Here is a 22,841-nt window from a genome sequence, read left to right as displayed (position 1 = left end):
TTTGTAGACTTGTTCCTCCACAGCTGCTTATATCTTTTTACCATTATTCCAACCAGCTGTTACATTTGCCATCACATCCTGAGAGTTTTCTCAGGCAACGGTGCGTCAACACTGGGATTTGGTGATAATAAAGCCATTAATGTGAGTGATATCCTTTCCCACTGAAGACAGGTTACAATGATGGGGTTTTTTTGGGTGGGGGTGAGGGGGGGGGGGTTGGTTCAACAACAAAGCAAATGATTGGAAAAAGCCTTGGTTGTATCTGCTATATCAGTCACACTAGAGAATATCACAAAGAAGACGTCAAAATACCAACAGATTACAGGGAATGGGAATGTAGTGACAGACAAATGTAAGAGTCCTTTTCTGTAATGCTGTTAATCCATTTTCTGTTGATTTTGGGTGAGAGGCGGGACCACGCCCTGGACTGGTCGCCAGTCAATCCCAGGGCACATGTAGATAAACAACCAAACACACTCACATTCAACATGTTGACAATTTAAGCCCGAGTGCTTTATCACTGATGGTAGTAGCTCATTTTGCAAAGTCTTGGACTGGACCCGCTGCAAAATGAATAAAGGTGTCCACTTTATGCCTTTTATTAAGGCACTAAAACTTGCTCTCAATACATTGAAATGTTGTGTTAAATTCACTCAATTTTATTTTGTCAATGGTTGCATGAAATAAAATCTTCTGGATCCAGATAAATAAAAATTTAAAAAATCAGTAGAACACTTGATTAATCATTTAATCACACATTCTCTCTTTTTCTCTAATGCACAACTAAAATCTTGGTGTTCAAGGGCCTGGTGAGCGATATCTGCCATCTAATGGTGAACAAGAAAAGAAAGCAGAGTCTGTAAACAATGAATGGCAGTGCAAGATCGACATGTTTTAAATTTGGCTTTCATCTCCATCCAGGCATCCATCCATCCATTTTCTGAACCGCTTATCGTCTCGTTTTGGAAAACAGCACTTCAAGTTGCATGCCATTTTTGACAGGTGGATTGCCACGCTTGTCTGGAATAGCAAAGCCATCGCATGCTATGCTGCTAGCTTCTATTCAATCAAAACAAAAACAGACATTTCTTGGAAAACAAGTGGTGACCTTCACTTAGCTGCACAGGAAACAGAAGACTCCAGAGGAAAAAAAGCTGATAACACAGCATGACTTTGGAGCGACACATCATAGAGGCGCCACTTACTGTATAGTAACAACATATTTGACACCTCAGCTAATGCTCCAAATATTGGTTTAGCTTTTAGGGTGGGAATTGGAGCTTATTTTTCAAAGTTTTAGAAAACCACATGCTGAACATGTGTATTTGCATTCTTTGATGTGGCCTGGAAGAGTTAAGCCATTGCATTGCATTGCTCTTAAAAATATCCTTGATAGGTTGTCTATAACTGATGTCCAATATCCAATCTGACAATAGGCCAAAGATTAAACCCTGGACTGGTCCCCAGCCTATTGCAAGGAAAGGAGTCCAGCGATAAACAACCATTCACAATCACATTCGTAGCTATAAAAGGTTTACAGTCTTCAATAGCCTAACATACAAAAATTTGGAATGTGGCAAGAAGCTCGAGTACCCAAGTACAGGGACAACATGAAGACTCCACACGGCCCGAGCCAAGATTCAAACCTGGGATCACTTGACTGCGAGGCAGATGTTGTAACCACTAGTCCAAAATACTGCCATTAAAGATTTGGAATGTGGACGGTAGAGGCCCTATTTTCATGCCCAGTTTAGTGCAAAGTGCTGTCTTACTGTACGAATGGGTGGGGTTTTCTTTCGGTTGGTATTTTCGTAGACTGGTGCAGGTAGAAATGGGCATTTGCGCCGTTTCGGGAGTCAACACAACCGACTCATTTCTTGGTCAATGAAAGCGGCTCCACTCATTCCTTTTAAATTTAAGAGAGGCACGCATCACAGTCTGACATTGCAGAAGCATAAATAGACCTGCTGGAGTCCATGCAAAACATCTAAGCGCGTAAAGTACATTATGAAACTGCTGCGAGCATACCTCCAAATGTGGATGATGTGAAGTTGGCCAGGGCATCACAATTCACCGCTGTGAAGTGGGCTGGAGAGCACCTGGGGTGGCCCCACCACGATCGTTCGTGTGCTTGGGTAACAGCCTCCCCTCGCGTAGTGGGTTGTTTTAATAAATATATTAAAGATGATGATAATAATGCATTCATGAATTAATTTCTACAATGATTTAGAGGGTTCGATGCACCCTGTTGTGGAATGGAATACGATGACATCCACCACACATATCTGCGGAGCACAGAATCTGTCTGCCTGCGCTTCAATCAAATCCAGCAATTTTGCATTGCGCCACCTGCGCCACAACTTAGACCTACTTTTATCTGGTCTACTCTATTTTCTGTAACCAAATTGTCAGGTGCACCGGGGGCACGTAAAAGAAATCCCCATCGGTCTGCCAAATTCCCAAACAGAGTATACTAGACTTGCCTCGGAACAAATATGATGCGCCAGTTTTAACTGCAAGTGCATGTGTGCCTGTCTACAAAAATAGAACCGTAGGTGTGCAGGATAAAGGATAAACTGGATGTGAGTGGCTGCCATTTAGTTTTGGTGGAGGACTGTGCTCAGATGTCAAAGTGAATTCCTCAGTCCCGTAATGATGGTGAGCGCACAATGGCCACAGTGTGACTCAGCGGTAAAAGAGGGGTCAATCCAGTAAACAAAAAGTGATTCTGGGGGCACCAGTACTGCTTCATTGTAAACCTTTTCCCGCCACCACTCTGTAACCGTGCCCAATCCCCTCGACTATGGTCGATACAACATATTTCACCTAATTTTTCAATCGCAGTCACACTTTATCTGGACTTGTGGGTCTTGTCGCAAAATAGCTGGCCTGTTGTTAACCCTGTGACATGTGGCGCAAACACAGGAGGCCATTTACGAAGCACTCAAAACACATCTGGCTCTGCTCGACACCACTGAATCTATTACTCAATCACACCTTACTGGTAAGGGAAAAAGCATGAAAGTGCAAAACTTTCATAGACTTCCTTCATTAAAATGACATGATTTAAATGGTGCACTGTTATGGTCAGGTTCCAGATGATGCTCTGTATTTCGTTTCATTAAAAGTTTTAGTTTGCTGAATTTGGTATAGTATCTGGTATAATTACTATACAGTTCATTCATACATTTTCAAATTGCCAGTGTGTGAGTTTTCATTAGCTTTTGCCAGAGCAGCTCGTGTTTGACACCACCGTAAAGCTCAGAATGACTGAGCTTGTTGTTTAACTTTTGGCAAGAAAGCAAATACGCTTCTATGCTCAAAAATGTCACTGCAACCTCTTAAGAGGTGGGGGATAAACTGAATGTGGCCTTGTACCTTTGTTTGCCGTCTCCTCATAAAGAACCATTTTAAGTGGAACAATTTAGTGTGGAAAATACTGCAGCACTACTGTGCTAACAAGCTAAGGTGTTGGTCAAAACTAGGTTTCGCCAAACAGAGTGTCTATATTTAAGATGTCTAATACCAAACATAGATTTTAGCCATATGGTGAATATTTAAAGCAAACCGTTAGCTAGTCAGCTAACAGAGTGTGATTTCAGTAGGTTGTTTGGGAAAATGGAAACAGTGAGTTTTGTCATGTTATACAATAGCGTCATCATGCTCACGTGGGAAAGCTAGTTTCAGAGAACAGAATTGTGAAATTCAAATAAAATGGGGAAATCAGAAGTATTTAAAGCTCATTCACTGCCAAAAAAAATGGAAATAAATTCCTGGGATGGTATGGGTGGACTGTGAACATCCATTGTTTGGCTAACAGTGGTAACACCCTCGTTAGCCGTCGTAAGGCGTGTCGTCAAAGTTCTTTTTAGCAGAGGTGTGCATCATCTATCCATCACACTGTCTTAAGAATACAACTTTTGATAGCTAAAAGCGTAAACCCATTATTGACATTTTAAAGTAAAATTCCAAATTTCACTCAGTTTGGTGCCACCATATTTAAATATTTTTCATTAAAATACAATACAATTCTATCTATACAGCACATTTCATAACGCAAGTAATCTTGGGATGTATAATAGTAATGATAAGAAATATTTTTTTTAAATATAACTCATTCTTATTTATGGAGCAATTAAGACAACTTCAGCTAAAAAGGAAATACTGAATAATTTTTAAAAATTTAAATAATCAGTGAAGTCATTGTAATAGCGAAGAGTAGTAACAATGTATCGTCCAAAAATGTGGAGAAAAGGCCATATTTTAAGGAGCCTTGGGATGTGGACAAAATTACTGTATATTTTTTTTCAATATCGTGTATGCTTTGGAACAAGGGTGATGTTTAGGCTACAGCAACCATTATATTGCCAAGTTGTGAATGAGTGTACTGTATATTTGGGTTTCCAGAAAAGCAGCACTAACCTTTCCGGAGACTGGTGAGACGTGCCCACTTCCTGCTATTGAAGCGTCTGAAAATGGCTTTGCCTAGCTTGCATGGTGGGAGAACTGGATGGACAATGGCACAGCGAGATGGACAATAGATCAGAGACCATCGACTAGTCCCTGACATGTAAACAGACTGCACTTCAAAACCCGGCAATTCTACACCAACACTATGGCTTTAAGTCCTTGACAATAGTCTGTGTAAAGCCCTCCATTGCTATATCTTCAACATGGGATTTGTTCTCCGCGTGTAACAGTCAGCTGTAAGATCATATACGGTAATTAAAAAGCTATGTATTTTCTACATGTGATGTTTGCTGCTTGCCAACAGGTCATGATGGAAGCAGGGGGATAAAACCAAACATGTCCATTTCAGTGCATGTCTCATTTGTTCCATAGCAAAATAGACGAAGCAATATGCACAACCGCTTGTGGTTTGTTGTAGAACGCAACAAGCTTCTGGCAAACACACGTGGCGTGGCCGCAAACAGGGAGGCGAACACTTGAAACCAGATGGTGTGCAAAGATGATTTGTTCAAAGGAAGCACTGACATGAAATTGACTCGTTCAAGCTTTCAACTTGAAACCTTAAAAATGAATTACAGACCTTTCTGGGGAGCAAGGGAAGAACCAAAAGAGTCTTGTTCACCATATCCTTCAGCTTTGGTTCCTATTGAAGACCAATCTTTGTTCTCAGCCATTAAAGCGTTCCTCAAGGCAGTCGAAAGGAAGACAAGGCAGTTATTAATGGAGCTACTGTGCAGTAAGGGACAAACATAGTTTATTGATGACACTTTGATGAAATAGCAATAACCTTCACCTTCCAATTACTGAAACATAAGTTCAGTATAACCCTAACCCTGTACAGAATTGTTTTGGCCTTTTGTCCGCAAGCGCAAAAACCTCAGAAAACTCCACCAAGGGTGGAAACAGTTTGCATGAAGATGATAAAATGGGCACTGAGCAGTGATCATCAAAAGGTTAAACTCCATGAATTAGTGTTGCGTCTTGTTTGGCCATTTTGTTTCACCAGCCACAGATTCTAAATGTAAAACTGAAAATAGATATATGAATGCTGTAAACATCTGTTCTGGCTGCTCTGTATAATATGGCCAAAATTGGTAGAACAAAATTTGCACCTCAAAGTCCACTCTGCTGCGTATTAAAATGAAGAGTCTCACCTACTGGGTACACAGCAATCCTTTGTCACAGTTTAGACTTTACTTTAAATGATTGACACTGTACCTCAAAGATTGAGCAATTCTATCGTCATTATCTGTAATGCTTATTATAAAGAAATTAATATATTTGTTGTATTGCCAACTATTACTTAGTCCATGACAATGGAAAATAATTTCCTATTGGGGGGGAATGACTAAATCATTAACAAATCAGATTGACAGGCATTCAAGAATGGATTGTACCTAGCCAGGCCATTGTATATTTTAATTGTATCCAAGGAAGAAAGCACTTCTAATTTGAGTCTTCAGCCAAGTCCACAAAAGAATTCAAGTTATTTTCCCAGGCTTCTGTATTGCTATTACCTTATGCCCAATGTTTATGTGTCCCAGTGCTCAGAAAAGGTAGGGATATTGCTGGATGAACATGTCCACATGTTTTGTTACTGTGAGCCAAAAATAATAATAAAAAGCCCCATTTGAAGCCTCAAAATGGCAAGGTTGGAACTGTCACACATCTTTGTCTCAAGTGAAAATGAACAGCAGAGGACTATCCAAATACCAATTCTAATTGAAAACCGCAAGTTATGCAAAAAGCACTGAAAGAGCAATTTGCCATGTGCAGTCAAGTTGGGGTGGTCAAGCTTACTACTTGTTAGGTTCATTCTGCAAATGTGTCTTGCCTCGAGTCAGCTTGAGTCAGTTAAGTCTGCCCCCAAAATTCAGCTATGCAGTAGTTCTTAAAGATAAAACGCAAGTTGTAGAAAGTTAAATACTTGGCAGTTACTTTCCACATACCACAAACTCATTACTACAGAAAATTGCTGTCATGCAGAGGCTGAAAGTCTTCAGTCCCAATTATACTGAGCAGCCACACAGCCTAAGCCCATTTTGACTTAAAAAGGTTCCACAATTACATTTCTATGAGAAAGGGAAAGAGAGAAGAGAGAAAAAAAAAAAAAAAAGTCCAAACAAGAGTCAAGTTGAGATTCTTTTTAGTTTATCAACTTCAAACTCCAGCCCTCATCTGGTTATCAGGAGGCACAGCCATGCCCATGTGGATGCCCACAGTAAGACCAAACTTCTTGCCGGCCTGTTTCTCCTGGACCTCAGGCTTCAGCTGGAAGCCCTTCTCTTTATCAAAGCAGTCCATGGGAGTGAAACAGAGGGGGGCCTCTTCTAGGAGACCATCAAGGCGGCTGCGCCAGGCCTGGAGCATGGCAGCGCAGGCCTCTTGGGGGGCGTGAGACGGAGCCCAGAAGATTTGAGGTGCCAGAACTTGGAAGCCGCAGTAGTGCAGGATGCCATTCTGTTGAAATTTACACTTTAAGGGTTTGTGTTCATTAAGACTAGAAACATAAAGTGTAAACATACCTGAATGGGCCAGAGTGTTACATTCATGTCTCCATTGATGCCATTAGCACTGAACATTGACTCCTGAGAGCCAGTAGTGAAAGACAGCACAGCTTTCTTGTCCTGTTGAAGCAATACATTTTTTTGCCAACTGTGGAGATGCCATTATCCATGTTACACTCATAACCCCCTCTACAACCCTGTTTAAAGCAGCATTTTGGGGGCGCTTACTGTTTCATTACACACCTGGCCGGACAAAAATACCATATACATTGAAGACGTTCAGATTCCTTAAAGTGGAAGTCAACGCATAGTTTTTTTTCCCTAAAATCTGTTCTATGCAAGCTCACTAGTTGAAACTGGGCAGTCTGATAAATATTGCGTTTGTGGAATAAGTTATTCCACTTGCTTTTAGCCATCTTTGGGGGTGGCAGTTTTGGCTTCTGAAAATGACATCCCATCTCAGATTGCCCAATACGTCCATTTGTTTTACTCATTTGCTAGCTTGTGCATTTTATATTAGCATTACCCGACGGAGTGGCTAGCTTGTCATTTATTAGCTTTCTGCGACGGAGATGCTAGCTTGTGTATTTGATATTAGCATAACGTGATGTTGACAACTTGGCTTCTCTGGGTGCTGTTAGCTTCGACAGCGGCTACATGCAGTGCATCTTTAGCCAGGAAGAGACCGAGTCAAGTCAAAACTTGATTGTCTTTGAAGTTTACCTGACATAGGTAGCTCACTAAATGTACACTTAAATGTATAAGCAATTAGCGCCATTAAGAATCCCATTTAATGCCTCACCTGGAAGATTCCCTGACCGTAGCGCTTCTCTTTGGAGTGTGCATAGCCAGGTGTGAGCACACGGTCGATCCAGCCCTTCAGGATGGCAGGCAGACTAAACCAGTACATGGGGAACTGAAACACATTGAACTTGTGTTCAGAGAGATGCACACAGCTTGATTAGCAACATCAACGCGCTTTCGGAGTACCTGGAAGATGATGAGATCAGCCTCTGAGAGTTTGCGTTGTTCCTCAGTGATGTCAGCAGACAGTTTTCCATCTTGCCACGCCACTTTGGTTGCCTCAGCATAACGGAAGGGCTCAGCCGGCTTGAACTCACCTCAAGTTTCAGACTCAGTGTTAGGAGCAAATGGGCAAGTGCCCCACAAGAGGGCATACTACTCCAAAAAATAGAAGTTGTGATTGCACTGTCACATTAGCATATAATTCAATATTTTTCCCCTCCCATTTGGCTTTCTTTGTTTTATACAAAGATGAACTGACCTTGCACAATTGCAAGTTCAATTTGGCTTTAACACTACAGTATGTTAAAATGCAGCAAGCCCTTGGGCATTGTGCAACAAAAATACACTCATTTTATGTTAGAGAGCAGGCAGTTTAATCCTGATACACTATCAAGCAACAAGTTAATCTACATCGGCCTATCTGTAAAACAGACACATCCTGCATCATAGTTTACCTAAAACAAAGAAAATGTAAATGACCAGGTAGACCAACAGCTAGTGTAGCTTTTCATTTTGCTGCAGTCCGGGCCCCTTGCAGAACGTTGGACACTTAAGTGCACATTGCACACAAGCTTTGAGATGAAATTGTTTGACCAGTTTTGGTTCAGATGAACCACCACCTAATTACGATATTTACCACCTATGACGTCCTCAGCTGTAGCAGTGGCTTTAAACTTCATAGCATAGAGGTCAGAAACTTTGACCGTGCAGCCCTTAGCAGTCAGAGATTCCACGGCAATGTCTTTTGCAGCAGAATTGAAAGAGCCTGGGCTCTGATGGGCATACACAATAAGTACATTCTTTGCTGCCAAAGCTAGAGAAAGGGAGGGGGAAATCAAATTACTTATCAATATAAGAGAATAATTACTGGAATTTACCATCATCAAGACCAACTTACTCATTTCTAAAACCAGCTGCCACAAAGCACAAAATATGGCTAAAGAACTGCTGAGATGATCAACAGTAGCTCTGAAGGATTTTTATACTGGAAGACTAATTGGGTCTCACAGGCGCTGGCAATCAGCAATTAGCACCATCTGCCAATCAGACCACACCCAGATAGATAGCTAGAATAAGGGGGTCTTAATCTCAATGGGACAAACCTGCATAGTTAAATAAAGGTTCGATAGATAGATAGATAGATAGATAGATAGATAGATAGATAGATAGATAGATAGATAGATAGATAGATAGATAGATAGATAGATAGAAATATCATACATGTTATGGATAATTCAAATATAACATACTTTAGATAGACACAACACTACAGTATATGCAGTAGATAGAAAGCTATCTAAAAATGATAATTGTAGAAACATAATACTAAAGATACAACATATACAACATCATATATTAAAGATAGACACATAACTACTGGGATTCAATGTTCTATACATGCTGTAGCTATATAGACCTAGATACTCATATATAGAAATAATTAGATACATATTGTAGTACATAGACAGAGATTAGATACAATGACAAACAGAATGAAGCATATGGACACTGGACATACACACAAATGCAGTCGATACATGCAAGGACCATGCACCACCACATGTTGAGGGAATAAGGGAACCGGAATTGAGTGCAACAAGTGAGTCTGGTAGTGTACCACAAAATAATATGCAAGCTTTATAGTGTGAGTTAATCCCATGATAAATTGCACTCAACAAACACGTGTGTCTATGTTTCCCGTTTTCATCCAGTGGTGGTTATTAATTGTGTGTGTGTGTGTGTGTTTTTCTGGAGATATTCAAACCACATGAAGCCCAAGGCAAGCGCTGCATCTCTTTTGCATGACTGCTGACGTTTAATGCGAACTAAGTCGGAGGGCGCTCACAACGGGGAAAAGGCGAGCGCATCAAAGGCAAACACGAGCTGGCACACATCTGGAAGTCAAATCCCTCGCATGTGCCATCTATCATGCAGCAGCAATTGTGCGTCTGCTTCATATTAACATGCAACCTTAGCGCAAGCGCGCCAAGAGTTAGCCCTCTGTGTCAGGGCGGGCATGATGGGAAGCCGTCAAAGCATTGGCTGCACTGTTCAAGATTTACAACAAATGTGCTGTTTATGATTGTATGTTTTAACAACACACACTCCGGCATTGCGTAGGACGGCAAGGCATGTGTTTTGCTTTGAGCTATGCTTTTATCACATGGGTTTTGTTTGTGTCCTCGCTGGTATGTTTCACACTTATTGTGTCAAACTGTCCAACATGAAGGACACACAGAAGACTCGCCTGAAGGGGATCTGTTGCATGCAACCACAGATGTCGATTGCAGGTTATGTGTAGAAAAGGGACTTTAGAAAAGGCACGGAGGTTTCTCTTCAGGCTCAGTTTCTGGGAATAGATGAAATATTTGCGGTAGGGACATCTTATGGCCATTTGAAAACTTGCATACATGTTGATTTATGTATACAGGTATTTATTTACAAGTTGTATCAACTACTATTTTCTCCCTATAGCCATCCATTTTCTATATAGTGCTTGAGTCCACACATTAAGACCCCCCCAAAAAATGCAACAGTTGACCACTAAATTTTATATTTTGGAACAAAAATACTATAGTTGCCCATGGAAAATCTATTCTACTTCAAAAACTATAGTTGGTTACAAAAAGCTACATTGGGCTAAGGAAAAATACACCAATTTCCCATTTAAACTATACTGGCCACAAGAATAAATTTTTGCTCAAAAAGCTATATTTTCCAATGACCTTTTAGATCAGAAAATATTTACGCTTGGTCGTGTTGATGCTATGACTTGCCATGGAACTGCGATTTAGCAAAACATCATACTTATTCATGGAAGACCTCATTCGATTGCGCGATTAGTTTCTGGAAACTGAAGATTGGAAATGTAAAATCACCAATTGTCGATATTTTTTTCCCATTTTGTTTTTTCTTTATTTTATTTTTTACTCTGATTTGCGATTTGAAGGTTATGGACCTTCAGTGACACTTTGAGCAAACAGGATGTTTTTTGGTGGTGATGGTGATGAGTCTTTTTACAACAAGTGTCCCTGCGTTGATGCCACGGTGACTCATGCGTTTTGGCTTTTGTGTATTGGGTGACTAAACATACTTAGGCTTAAAGCATGCAAACAGCAACCTTATAAATGTCACTGTAAAGAGTGCATGTAAACAAAACATAACGATTGAACTGTGACGGCACTGCTTGCTATTAGACAGAGACACTATCACAGCCATGTGAGTCATGGAAAATGATCGCAAACATTAAGTACACTTGCACAACCTAATGAGTCAGTAAATGAGATTTATCAAAGTCTGCCTTTGCAAAATATTAAAGCTGGTAATTGACAGCCGATTTAGATTGTGACCAGCAAGGTGCTCACGTCACGATTATAACACATCTTAACTAAATTTATGATGAAAATAAATAAATAAATAAAATCATTTTAGACTTTTGGGATTCTTTTTAGATTTTAAATTATTCTCAAATAAGGGGGTAATCGGTCAGTGTGTAGCCATCTTTAGTGTCTTCAGACATTTGGCCACCTGCACCATTCATGATATTCGAGAAATGAGGATGTAGAAGCCACAATAAATGTTTTCAATCATGCAGTATCCCAGTTTCATACAATATCACACGATCCTTTCTTGTTTTAAACTGTTTCGACTATATCAAGTTTTGCCTAATTAGACAGCTTATTAACTTCAGGCAAAATGGGCCCCAAAAGAGATCACATTTATACAGAAAGAGTAAAAAAAAATTAGAAAGCCTTTCACAGGGATACATCACTCTTTTTAAAGTTAGAAATTATTAATATATTGGGGCGTGGTCACAGAACCATCAGGCGTTTTGTTGCAAATAGTCAACTGTCGCAAGAAAGGTGTTGAGAATAAAAGATGCAAATTACCTCAGAGGACTGTGCATGTTAACAAAGTCATCTTTTATACTGACCCCCTAAATAAATAAATGAAGCAAACGGCTGAGCACATTAAATTCACATATGTCTGAGGCAACAAATTCTAATTATTCTAGAATTACAATATTTTAGCATTTCTGTTCAGATATAATGCATTGTACAAAGTTGGGATAATTTTTTTTAATCCAGATTTATTTTCCCTGTTATTTTTTTTTTCCTGTCATTGTTGATCTAGTCTGATATCTTGTTCCACACATACAAATCATCATGTACTCACAAGTGGCCCTTAACTGCTGTATTTCAACAGGAAATGTGATTGGATGCATTTCCATCCACTTCCTCTCGCGCTTTTTTTTCCACGTGCAGTTCATCAAGCTCTTACATGTTTGTCAGTCTTGTGAGAGTCGCACTACCAAAACCTCGAAGTGATGAAACGATGTGCGCTGAACTGTGACGGCGAGCCGCGCACTCGGAGAAGCACTCAAGTTTCATTGTCAGCATCCAAAGTCAATCGTCTGCTTGGTCTGCAAGTGGAAGACGCGCTTGAGTGGTTCAATAACAAATGTAAGTGGGTGCAATACAGCTGCGAGGGGAAATAATGACGGTTTACTTGTCGGAATCAATTCTCCGCACAAGGATAAGAAGGTTTTTAGCTCCACGACTCCCCCTACAGTCATGAGGTGTAATTTACCTTTAAACCACTGTACCCGGGATGCGCAACTGGGATGCTGGAGGGGGCCACAATTTTTCATCAGTGCTACTGGGAGGTACATAGGACCGTGAACTTCCTAACCAGATACAGTATATGACGAAAATGACATTTTAAATATGGACAAAATACATGCGCAAAATACATGCTCTTAAGATATTTCATTTTTCATAATTTCTCACCTAACCCAACAACAACTGGTCTGAAGAAAAAAAAAGAAAAAGAAAAATACCTCCTCCATCATTGGCCATGTGTATACTACATGATGATTATGATGAAAAAGATTTGTGGCTCTATCTGGCCTGAAAACAGATGGTGTCCAGACTGAATTTAGAAGAGGGTTCCGGGTATCCACAATTAGCATTTCAGATACTGTATCTGCAACGTCATTTCGCAGAGGACAAATTTTGTCACTTTTGCCTTTCAAGTGTTTTGGGTTTGTCATCACAGGCATCTAGAATTTAGCTGCGGAATTATGCTTTGTAAATTACGATTATTTGGAGAACACATTGTTAAATTAGGTCTGACAGTTGTTTTTAACAAAATTTTATTTGTGGAATCCAAAATCTCAGCTTTTCTCTAACACATCTAGTTTTTGAAGTTGAAAAAAAAAGAACAAAAAAAAAAGGTATGTATGCAAATAAAAACACTAAGATGGCATATAGTTAGTTAGAAGCTTTGGAAACTAAAAAAGCCCTTACCTGCTACTGAGAGAGATTCTCAGACTCGTCAATATTTATAAGCAGATGTAACGCCTCCTCTACTCTATAAGACTAGCAGCGTTTATCAACGCAGCCACTGGTTGCTATGGAAACCTTAATCACGCAATAAAAAAATTGAAGGTGTCAAAGGGGCGTTGCGTTAACGCCGCTAATAACTCGTTTAACTGACACCACTAATTAAAACTTTCATGTGCAGCAATGGTCATCCTATTCAGAGAATACAATGCGCTTAAATTGTCGAAAATATCCAGTACATTCTCCCCTTTTAATGCAAATAATGTACATTGTCACACATTGCTGACAAATTTTAAAAAAATCATGAAATTCATTTTTTAAATTACAACTTTATAATTGTGCTTTCTTTTCAGTGCTATAGTACTCGTTCACACTTCCAACCTGATTCTTTTTACGAAAATCATACAGTGCTCCTAGTTTGATCACGGCAAATGTAGGACAACATCATGTCTACCATGGTCTTGACAATGGGCCTCGGAGGGTGCTGGTTGTGAGGTGCACGGTGGGCCACGCACATCTGCCAGGCGTCCACCAGCATAACGTCGAGACCCTTGAACATGGCCCGTAGCGCCATGTCCTGCTGCAGCATCAACCAGTCGCTTTTGTATAGGCTGATGTCCCCGTTCAGGGCCTGAGGGTTGGCCGTACGGATCACCACCGCCGTCCCCGGGGCCCGCTCCAGGAGTCGCACCACCGCCTTGCGGATATGCTGGAGGCGCTGTATGTACACTTCCACAGGGAAGGTGCTGAAGTGAGCCCAGACGCTGAGCGTCACCACTGTGTTGGTACCGCCGGTCACGCCGTCCAGCTGGTTGGCGATGTAGCGCAGCTCGCTGATCATAACGGGCTGGATGCGGACGGGTGGGCCATGGAAACGGTAGCTGACCAGAATATTGTGGTTGCTGTCCACTGCTACAAAGGGCCCCGACTTTTTGGGATTCTCCAGTTTGAGATTCTTCAAGTCTGCGGGGCAGAATACAATCACTGGGGGTTCGGTATCTTTCACAAACGTGGTCACAAGCACTGAAAAAAGTCCATCATCCATACTTAATATGAGTACACTCAGGCATGTGCACAGAAAGTCTCTTAATAGTGGTGCTTCAGCAATAGCCCTTTTGCCCTGGATGAGAAAAGTGCCCTTTTCCCTGGAGACATTTTTTTCTTTTTTCATACATATTAAAGGTAGATAAATAAATGTAAAAATACCCTCTATGTCATCAATTACCACCAATATCTGTTTGCTATACCCTGAGGGTATGAATAATTTCGGGCTTGACTGTATACTCGCACACATCATTAACCACAAGTGTGATCAATTTTGAGTTACTGCGTACAACCAGTGACACTTGTGCTTTAGTTGTGTTTGACCATGGCGATCTGTGCTCACCATTATGAAACACAGGTGCATCACAATAAAAATGTGTATGGAAGTTTTGTCTAAACAGGTGAAAAGTGCCTATGGTTTTACCAAAATAGTGACTGATTCAATCAGTGGGTTCGGGCAATTGCGCATTTGGTTCAGAGTTTAGTGTTGAGTGCAGGCACGGGGAATATATATATATATATATATTTTTTTTTTTTTTTTTTTCCAAGCGCCCTTCTTGAGAGCCAAGGACACCGTATACAATACATTATTTCATTAAAATCATTAAAAGCAACAGAAAGTGGCAGAGCAAATGCCATTAGGCTGAATAGGCACTTTTAAACAAATGTGTTTTGAGTTGTGATATGAAATGGGGCGGCGTGGGGTCGGGGATGGATAATCTATATTTCTGCGTTGAGTTCTAGAGACAAGGAGCAGAGCAGCTGATGCTGTGAGACAGGCGGAGGGGACAGACAGATGAATGGAGGAAGGTGTACAACGGCAAATGGCACACGAAAAAAAAAGAAAAAGAAAAGCGCAAGCTCACTTGTTCATTAAATAATATGTTATAATTTAATTGTTGTAGCGGGTGGTGGTGTGGGCTGAGAAGGTGTCTATACAGTGACGCGTTGTTGGATAGCCGATGGAGCAAAGCGAAGACGTCTTGATTTTCCACAAGCACGTGTTTAATATACGACAAAACAATAGTTCCTCAGCTTTACCACGCGCTACTCAAGAGCACAGCGAGTCCATAAAAAAAGTGTACTGAAGAAGTTCAAGGAAAAAGAAGTGCCCAACTGAAATTATAAATTTAAGAGGCACCACCGTGTGGCGTGATATCGTACTACAAGATCTGACTCTTAAAATGTAATTGTACACGCAGATGCCACAAGATACAGAAGTAGTACTGTAGTTGCAAATTGCCCCCCCCCCTCCCCACAACCCCCACCATTTGTCTACAAGCAAATCATGATCTTGTGCCTACATTATATACAAAAATACTTATGGGACATGAGTGCTTACCCGGAAGTACAGTGAGGAGGTACTCGAACCACTGGCGCATGGTAGAGTCGCCGTACATGTAGACCAACTTGTTAGTCAAACATTGAGTGATGGCAGCCGCCTTGTGAAACTGGCGCATGGGAACACCGCCCAATGGCCTCCACGAGTCCTGGTAATAGAACCCAGACGTCGCCAGCTCCACAGGGTCCAGTTTTTCACTACTGTTTTCTAAATTGACAACAGACACAATGATGTGATAGATTGCCACCCAACCAAAATAAGTGAGTATTCGTCTGAAGGTCTGTAGTACCTTTCCTGGAAGGCAGCACATTGATGGACTTTGTTGTGGAAGATTGGATGGGAATTTTGATGTTCTTTCCCCTGACATCAAAAACAACAGACAAGACAATTTTATGGATGACCTATTGCAACAGTAGCAGCCACATCCCCCAAAACGGTGGGTCCACATATAGTTTAGTTGGAACTCAGATTTTTAATGCGTGGTCATCGGTCAATTAATGGGCTGGGCAATTAATGGATATATTTGCTTAATTGGAATTTTTGGGGTCTGACTGACACACACTGTTTACACCAGGGGTGCACAAGAGCCCCTATCCATCCTATTCTCTCACTACCCCAACACACCCGATTCAAATGGTCAGGATTGTTCTGTAAAGCTTGCTGATGAGTAGCTACTTCACAAAAAAGCATGGTCAGTGGCTATGTTTACATGGACACATTTATTCGGATTAAATGCCTGATCGGGAAAAAAATGTACACACCCCACTCTGAATATTTTTATCCGATCAAGCGCATTCCAATCAAGATTTTATTCCGAACGAGAGAGGTGGTTTATGTCGATTGTTAATCCGATCGGCGTGCATCAAAATACTTTTAATCAAGGAGTATCACTTTTTCCTGACTACTTCCGGTGGTATGACTTCACAATAAGAGTGTCCAGAAAGGGATTGAGGAATGTTTTGAAAGGACCACTTCTCCAAATTTTGAATAATGTCATTAAGGTTTCCTTTTTCTTTTTATTTGAATGGGAAAAAAAATCGATTAAAATTGGAAATCAGATTTTTGGGGAGGAAAAAAATCGCTGAGATTTTGTTTGAAGTCTATCCACCTTATTCCTGAGGGCTCTCGAGGAGAAATGATTACAGTATGTGCATGACTTCCAGTAGGACATAATATCACAATAGGAGTCTTCATTTGAAAAGACCGCCCCAACGTTGTACCTATGCTCCTTTCCATTTTGTGGACAACGAGCACGGCGCAAAACGCGCATGGAGCTTTGCGCTAATGTGCTGACATTGTTACAAACTATACCATAGAATATTCGCCGGGTGCCATTTGCAATAGCAAATCATTGAGTGTACAAACCTCTGAAAGAGCAAAGCTTCCTTTTTGGGGATGAGTTTTTTGATGTAGCCTCCTGTGATGTGGTTGTATCTGGTGTCGCAGCCGAGCATTTTGGGCTTGTAGCAGTACCACGGCTCGCCGTAGTGCAGGTCCGTGTAGTTGCACAGCGGCCCCTTGTCTGGCGGCAGGCACATGTTGCACATCACCTTCTCAGAATGATTGCCTCGGCGAAAGATGCTAACGAAGAACACTCGATCGGGCCGCGTGTCCCTCAGCCGCCGCAGCACGGCGACGGCCTCGCTGGAGTGCACCATCATGACATTAATCTGAGCCGAGCCCTCCCACAGCAATGGAAATCGAACGGAATAAAGTCCGTTCTCGTGGTCCAACACCTGCCCGGCCACACCCGCCTTGTACTTTGGGGAGTGCAACCGGGCCAACAGAAAATCGCCACCGTAACGCTTGGGCCGGCCCTTGAAGTCACGCAGGCGGACCTGCACTTCCAACTGGTCGCCCACGTACCAACTGTGGTTGTTTTTGGACGGGACGATTGTAAACAAGCTGTGGGCCGGGTCGCTTGTGTAAGACGGGTCGGGTGATGCGGAGCCAGAGGGAGGATGGGGCCAGGCGATGGACTTCAACAGGTCGCGTACCTCCAGCTCTTCTTCAGGTGATCGTGGCTTGCCCAGATGTGGACAGAAGGTGCGATAATGGTGAAATGTCAGCAGGCTTTTAGAGAGATTTGATGACTGGTTCCAGTTATGGACCTTGTACGGTGGTATCACAATGCTGTAATTCCAGTTCTGAGGAGATGATAAGACATGCGAGGCAAGGCAGTTTTGTTTATTTAGCACATTTACACAAGGCAATTCAGTGTGCTTAGGTTGTTACATTTGAACTATATGGATCACTGTAACTCACTGATTCTCAACCACTGTGCCTTGGCACACTGGTGTGCCATGTGCCATTTTGTGGTAGGGGACACTAACATGCCCAAAATGTCACGCTTTAAAAAAGGCAGTGGAATAGCTTCCTCTTGTCTACCAAATACCTCTATACAATTTAAGAATGCATTTCTAACTGCTGAGCAATTATCAGGTCTGACAAGTATGTCATCGCTTTTTTGTTTTGTTCGTTTCAATGAATGTGAAGACAAATATGTCGTTTAAACACAATTCATTGTCAGGCATAAATGCAGTATTTCTCAGAACAAATGAACTGTTAGTACTATAAGCATGTATACTATGACATTTTGGCTGATGTGCTATTAGAAATATGATCTTTTGATGTAAGTTTTTTTTTTTTTTTCGATCCCTGTAAGACCAGGTGCCATTCAGCATTCGGGATTCTTTTAAATCAATCAATCATCAAACCAATGTTCATCATGAAAGAAAGTTATCATAAAGGGAATAAAAATGATGATCTTTTGAGTTGTTATTAAATTGTGCAATGCAAGATTTGTATTTTGTTCTCGGTTACCTTTATTCTAATTATGCTTTGCTGTTGCTGTTCTAATTCGGTTGTAACCCAAAATATTTCATAGACAATAGTTCAATATAGTTTGCAGAAAAAGCGAAAAGAATTGCTTTTAAACAGTATCTACATATGATTGGGGGAAATGGGCAAGCTAGGATCCCCATGGCATTTCAGAATAATTGTGTTATTCTGAAATTGGCATTTCAGAATAATTGCGTTATTCTGAAATGCCAAATATAGCTTAATTTGAATCCCATTAAAATAAAATAAATGTGTGCTGCCTGATCTCTCATGTTTTCTTTAAATAGTGGTTCACATATTACAAACTTTTCCAGTTCCATGTAAACTTGTGAGACTGTAGCATGCAAAAAAAAAAAATAATAACAAAATTCTCTCACCTCCCCACTGGTGATGATGCACAGCATACAGATGATTCCGAACAGAGTGAGAATGATGAGAACATATTTCCAAACATTTAGGGCCATGACTTGTCGTGTTAATTGTACCTGCCGTCGCCGCAGTAATGATAATATCGAGGAAGTACTGTAGGTGATTACCTGGTAGTGCCTCCGGGGAGCACCACAAATGGTACACGAAAATAAAGTAATTACTATTAACTTTTAAAATTGAAACGCTAACAAAGATTCAAAAGTTAAAGCAATGCAAACGTTAAAGCTTACATTGTTTGCAATTGTTGCCGTTATATTTATTTTTTGGGTGCTTTTGCCGTCTCATTTTCAAATATCCTATTTTTGCTGATGGTTCTGAACGCACCTCGTGCGAGGCAAAACTCAAACTAGTCAAATGTTTCGTTTTTCCTCATGAGCGGGAATTCAGGTCGTGCAACCCGATCGACAATTGTCTGTAGTCCCTCGCGTTTATTGTTGTGTGTAAATGCCAAACGGGAAGTACTTATTCTGTTTCTGGTCAATAGGCTTAGCGGTGAAGAGGACTTTGTGTGTGCGCGCGCGCGTGCGTGGGTGTTTTACGTCATATGGGATACATGTCCGCAGTATCCATAAAGATTTCTCACAGCACCCTGGTTGGAAATCAACAATCGGCTTTAGTTATTTAAGTGAATACCGTAATTTACATGATTTGGACTAATCAATACAACTTTATTTATATAGAGCATTTCATAACAGCTATGCTGTAACAATTAGCACTTTACATTAACAACACAGCAAATATACAACAACAGAGACAGTGAAAGCAATACATTAAAACACAAGTTATTACATGCAGTAGACACCGGAAAACTGGAGAAAAAAAACCCACTTCCACGGCAGACAGTTGCAGCGCTTAGTTGTGTCTAAAGGCCTAATCTACTATTTTGTTACTTGTCCTATTTAGCTTGTCTGACAAGCTATTTAACTTTTTCCTGCGTTTATTTGTCAGTCAAAATGTAATTCAATATTTACCTCTTTTTGTATCCGCTTTTTAATACTTGTTGTTCATTTTGTTCCATTTCAAATTGTCTAAACAAAGCATGCTCTTGTTTTAAACTTTACATCAGTGTTTTGTGTTAAGTACTCCTTAACTTAGCATTTCCACAAGCCATGCTAAACTGCGGTTTATGCTTCTTTGCATTTGTCATGTCATGTCATCTTCCAAACCGCTTATCCTATACAGGGTCGCGGGGAGTTGCTGGAGCCTATCCCAGCCGTCAATGGGCGAAGGCAGACTACACCCCGAACTGGTCGCCAGCCAGTCGCAGGGCACACATAGACACTGTCACTGAGCGGGAATCGATCCCATGCTGCCCGCACACAACTCAGGCGTGTGTACCACTACACTATCAGTGGACTTCTTTGCATTTGCTCATCAACATTTCACTGTAATGACAAATTTATATCTCATTTGATATACATATCAGAAAAAAATACAGTATACAGTATTGAATGTTCAAAAGGCCAGGTTATGTTCCGCTTGTGCAGTTTTAGCAACCTCTGGTGCCTAAATGCAAGTTCTGCCCCTAACTGAACAGGAGCCGAATACCATCGCTTCATTCATAACCAAAACAAGAGCAATCTGTAGTAAACTGGCCATTTTAAAGGCAGTTACCTGAGGATTGTTAATATGATATGCTCAAAAATTGGACCTTGACATTGAGCAGAAAGCGGTGGAAGCAATTTTTGCTCCTTTATTTACTTCAGTGTTTTTAAATAGAAATTGTTACTATTTAAGCTGTGAATAGTCTATTCACATGTTTGTTTATCTAGAAAGGCTTTACAGTACATTCAACCAGACGTGTTCATCGACACACCCCAACTTCCACCCAATTTTAAGACATGCGCAATTCTCACGGGGGAAAACCCCCAAGGCCTGAGATTAAATTCAAATAAACTCCACAATGTAAGGCAGAAATGTGACCTACTCTACTATGCTACCTGAATTTATTTTAAATATAATAAATATATAATAATACGGCATAGTAAATCCAACCAACCTTCCATTTTCTATAGTTATTGCACTCAGTTAAGCTTGTGCGTGAGCTGGAGCCTTTCACAACTGATCTTGGTTGAGACCAGTCGATCACCAGGCACATTATAAACAATACAACCATTCAGACTAACATTCACACATATGGATTCATTCAGAAACCCTCAACTAAATGAACATGCTTCTGGAATTGGGAGGTAGCTGAAAAATTGCACAACATGTTCCATGAAGGAAGGCCCAAGTTGAGATTCCAACCCAGAACGTCTCAGCTGTGATGCAAATGGTTTTCCCACCCCCACTATTTACTGTTGTTGTGTGAGTGTCAAATAGTATATGACTGCTAATTAAGTGTCCGTCAGGCCAGAGCTCGAGCCTCTGCGTTTTGTTTTTTAATGGAGCCTATTAGCAGTCAAACGGCCCATGTGATTTATTCTGCTCCATTGAGAGGTTCTGTCGAATAATTCTTCATATTTTATGGTTGGGAGGGGTCCCCTACTGAGGGGTGGCAGGTGTTTCTCCAGATGACCGCCATCAATAGCTTCTCTCTGGAGACACTGACACAGATGTACATGCACTCAAATGAGTCAAAAGGCACACAAAGCTTGCAAAAAAGCCTCACGTAAAACTTCATCTGACATTAAACTGTCATGTTAAAGGAATTATACTTGAAAAGTTGACTTTGAATCCTTCACTTCCATTTATGTCTTTTATCTGAGGATCAGGCTGTGCTTGTGAACTCACTGTTCACCTTCTCCATTAGTCTCAGGCATTATACGCTGCTCCTTGTGTGCCTTTATTGTGTGCGTCTCTGCTATGTGATGTGGCCTGGGGGGTTGCGGGCATTCTTCATGTTAACAGCAGCAGGAGTAACACTACACATTTTGCCTACACACTGCACACAAAGTAGGCTGGCTGCAAGGGGGCGGCATGCTACCACATCAGAGCTGACCGCTAATGGGACAGAGGAGGTTATGAAGGCCATTCAAGTGTCATTAAGTTGAACTGTTTGAGCCATTATGGGTTAAAATCTTTCAACAAAAAAATCTGAGCTGAAATTATTATATTTATTGTATATCACATTTTCCCAATCACATTCAGATCAATATCTAAGTTGTTATCCCACAAACCTAATGAAATAATCATAAAAGATCATGTATCCTAACATTGGCATACATGGAAAATTATTTATTAAAATTTGCAATTATGTATTCTATTAGGAAACTCAACCAATTCCATCGAAAGGTTTGGTGTGAACATGGCATTTGATGTGCAATATTAGGAATCTGCTGAAAATGCTCGGATCTAAATTGTTGGGTTTTTTTTTTTTTTTTTTTTTTTGGTTTGAACAGCGAGGAAGGGGATTGTGCAGAGTTCCTATGCTGATGATGTGATTCCTACCCATGCTCCATTACCCCTGCTGAAAAAGCTGGACACTGCCTAACATGGTTCTATACGCTTTGTAACAAGCAAAGGCTCTTGTACCCACCACTGCACATGTCAGTTATTAGGATGGACCTTTTTAGTAATACCAGATGAACTACAGATAAGGTGATTTTCAAGTTTCTTATGATGCAGTCAAAGCTCTGCAAAAATGAGTTATCCTGCTGTGCCCCGTTTTTATGGAATGAGTTGCAACAAAAACTTTGTTTAGAAGCACTCCCTGCTGTGAATATCTTTAACGATATGCTATAAGTACACATTTTACCTGATGTAGTTGCTGACTCATCCTTTTTGCCAGCGCACTAGTAGCCTGTGTTAATTTTTTAAGGTATTTGTTTCTTGTATATTATGTATGCTCTGTTTTTTTATTTTGAAAATTGCTGTGTGCCACCTTGGCCTAGACTC

At 40.8% G+C, this 22,841-nt stretch overlaps 2 protein-coding genes across 2 annotated transcripts; both read right to left on the bottom strand.

The window, feature by feature from the left end:
- Positions 1–6,599: 6,599 nt before the first annotated feature.
- LOC147136377 (NAD(P)H dehydrogenase [quinone] 1-like) lies at positions 6,600–9,047 on the bottom strand. The gene is made up of 6 exons (XM_086052363.1): positions 8,902–9,047; positions 8,641–8,817; positions 7,968–8,098; positions 7,780–7,893; positions 6,996–7,097; positions 6,600–6,930 (listed from the first exon to the last, which is right to left on the bottom strand). The coding sequence occupies exons 1-6, from the start codon at positions 8,903–8,905 to the stop codon at positions 6,631–6,633; spliced, it is 828 nt and encodes a 275-aa protein (XP_085908489.1). The 5' UTR covers positions 8,906–9,047; the 3' UTR covers positions 6,600–6,630.
- A 4,094-nt stretch (positions 9,048–13,141) lies between these two features.
- Positions 13,142–19,398, bottom strand: LOC147136376 (NXPE family member 3-like). Its single transcript, XM_086052534.1, has 5 exons — positions 18,953–19,398; positions 17,100–17,881; positions 16,024–16,094; positions 15,735–15,941; positions 13,142–14,311 (listed from the first exon to the last, which is right to left on the bottom strand). The coding sequence occupies exons 1-5, from the start codon at positions 19,037–19,039 to the stop codon at positions 13,749–13,751; spliced, it is 1,710 nt and encodes a 569-aa protein (XP_085908660.1). The 5' UTR covers positions 19,040–19,398; the 3' UTR covers positions 13,142–13,748.
- Between the last annotated feature and the right edge of the window lie 3,443 nt (positions 19,399–22,841).

Source organism: Filicampus tigris, chromosome 14, assembly GCF_054856515.1.
Source record: "Filicampus tigris isolate MCC_2025a chromosome 14, RoL_Ftig_1.0, whole genome shotgun sequence".
Taxonomy (NCBI): Eukaryota; Metazoa; Chordata; class Actinopteri; order Syngnathiformes; family Syngnathidae; genus Filicampus; species Filicampus tigris.
The sequence above is the reverse complement of the archived record's forward strand: the minus strand, read 5'-3'. Positions and strand labels throughout refer to the sequence as shown.

Excerpts from the sequence above, each read along its gene's own strand:
- LOC147136377 (XM_086052363.1), bottom strand. Across the intron at positions 8,099-8,640 it reads AGCTGAGGACGTCATAGGTG|GTGAGTTCAAGCCGGCTGAG; the intron begins GTAAATATCGTA and ends CTGAAACTTGAG. Across the intron at positions 7,894-7,967 it reads CTGATCTCATCATCTTCCAG|TTCCCCATGTACTGGTTTAG; the intron begins GTACTCCGAAAG and ends AATGTGTTTCAG.
- LOC147136376 (XM_086052534.1), bottom strand. The coding sequence starts at position 19,039 with ATGGCCCTAAATGTTTGGAAATATGTTCTCATCATTCTCACTCTGTTC. Across the intron at positions 17,882-18,952 it reads GCATCATCACCAGTGGGGAG|AACTGGAATTACAGCATTGT; the intron begins GTGAGAGAATTT and ends TCATCTCCTCAG. Across the intron at positions 16,095-17,099 it reads GAAGCTTTGCTCTTTCAGAG|GGGAAAGAACATCAAAATTC; the intron begins GTTTGTACACTC and ends TTTTGATGTCAG.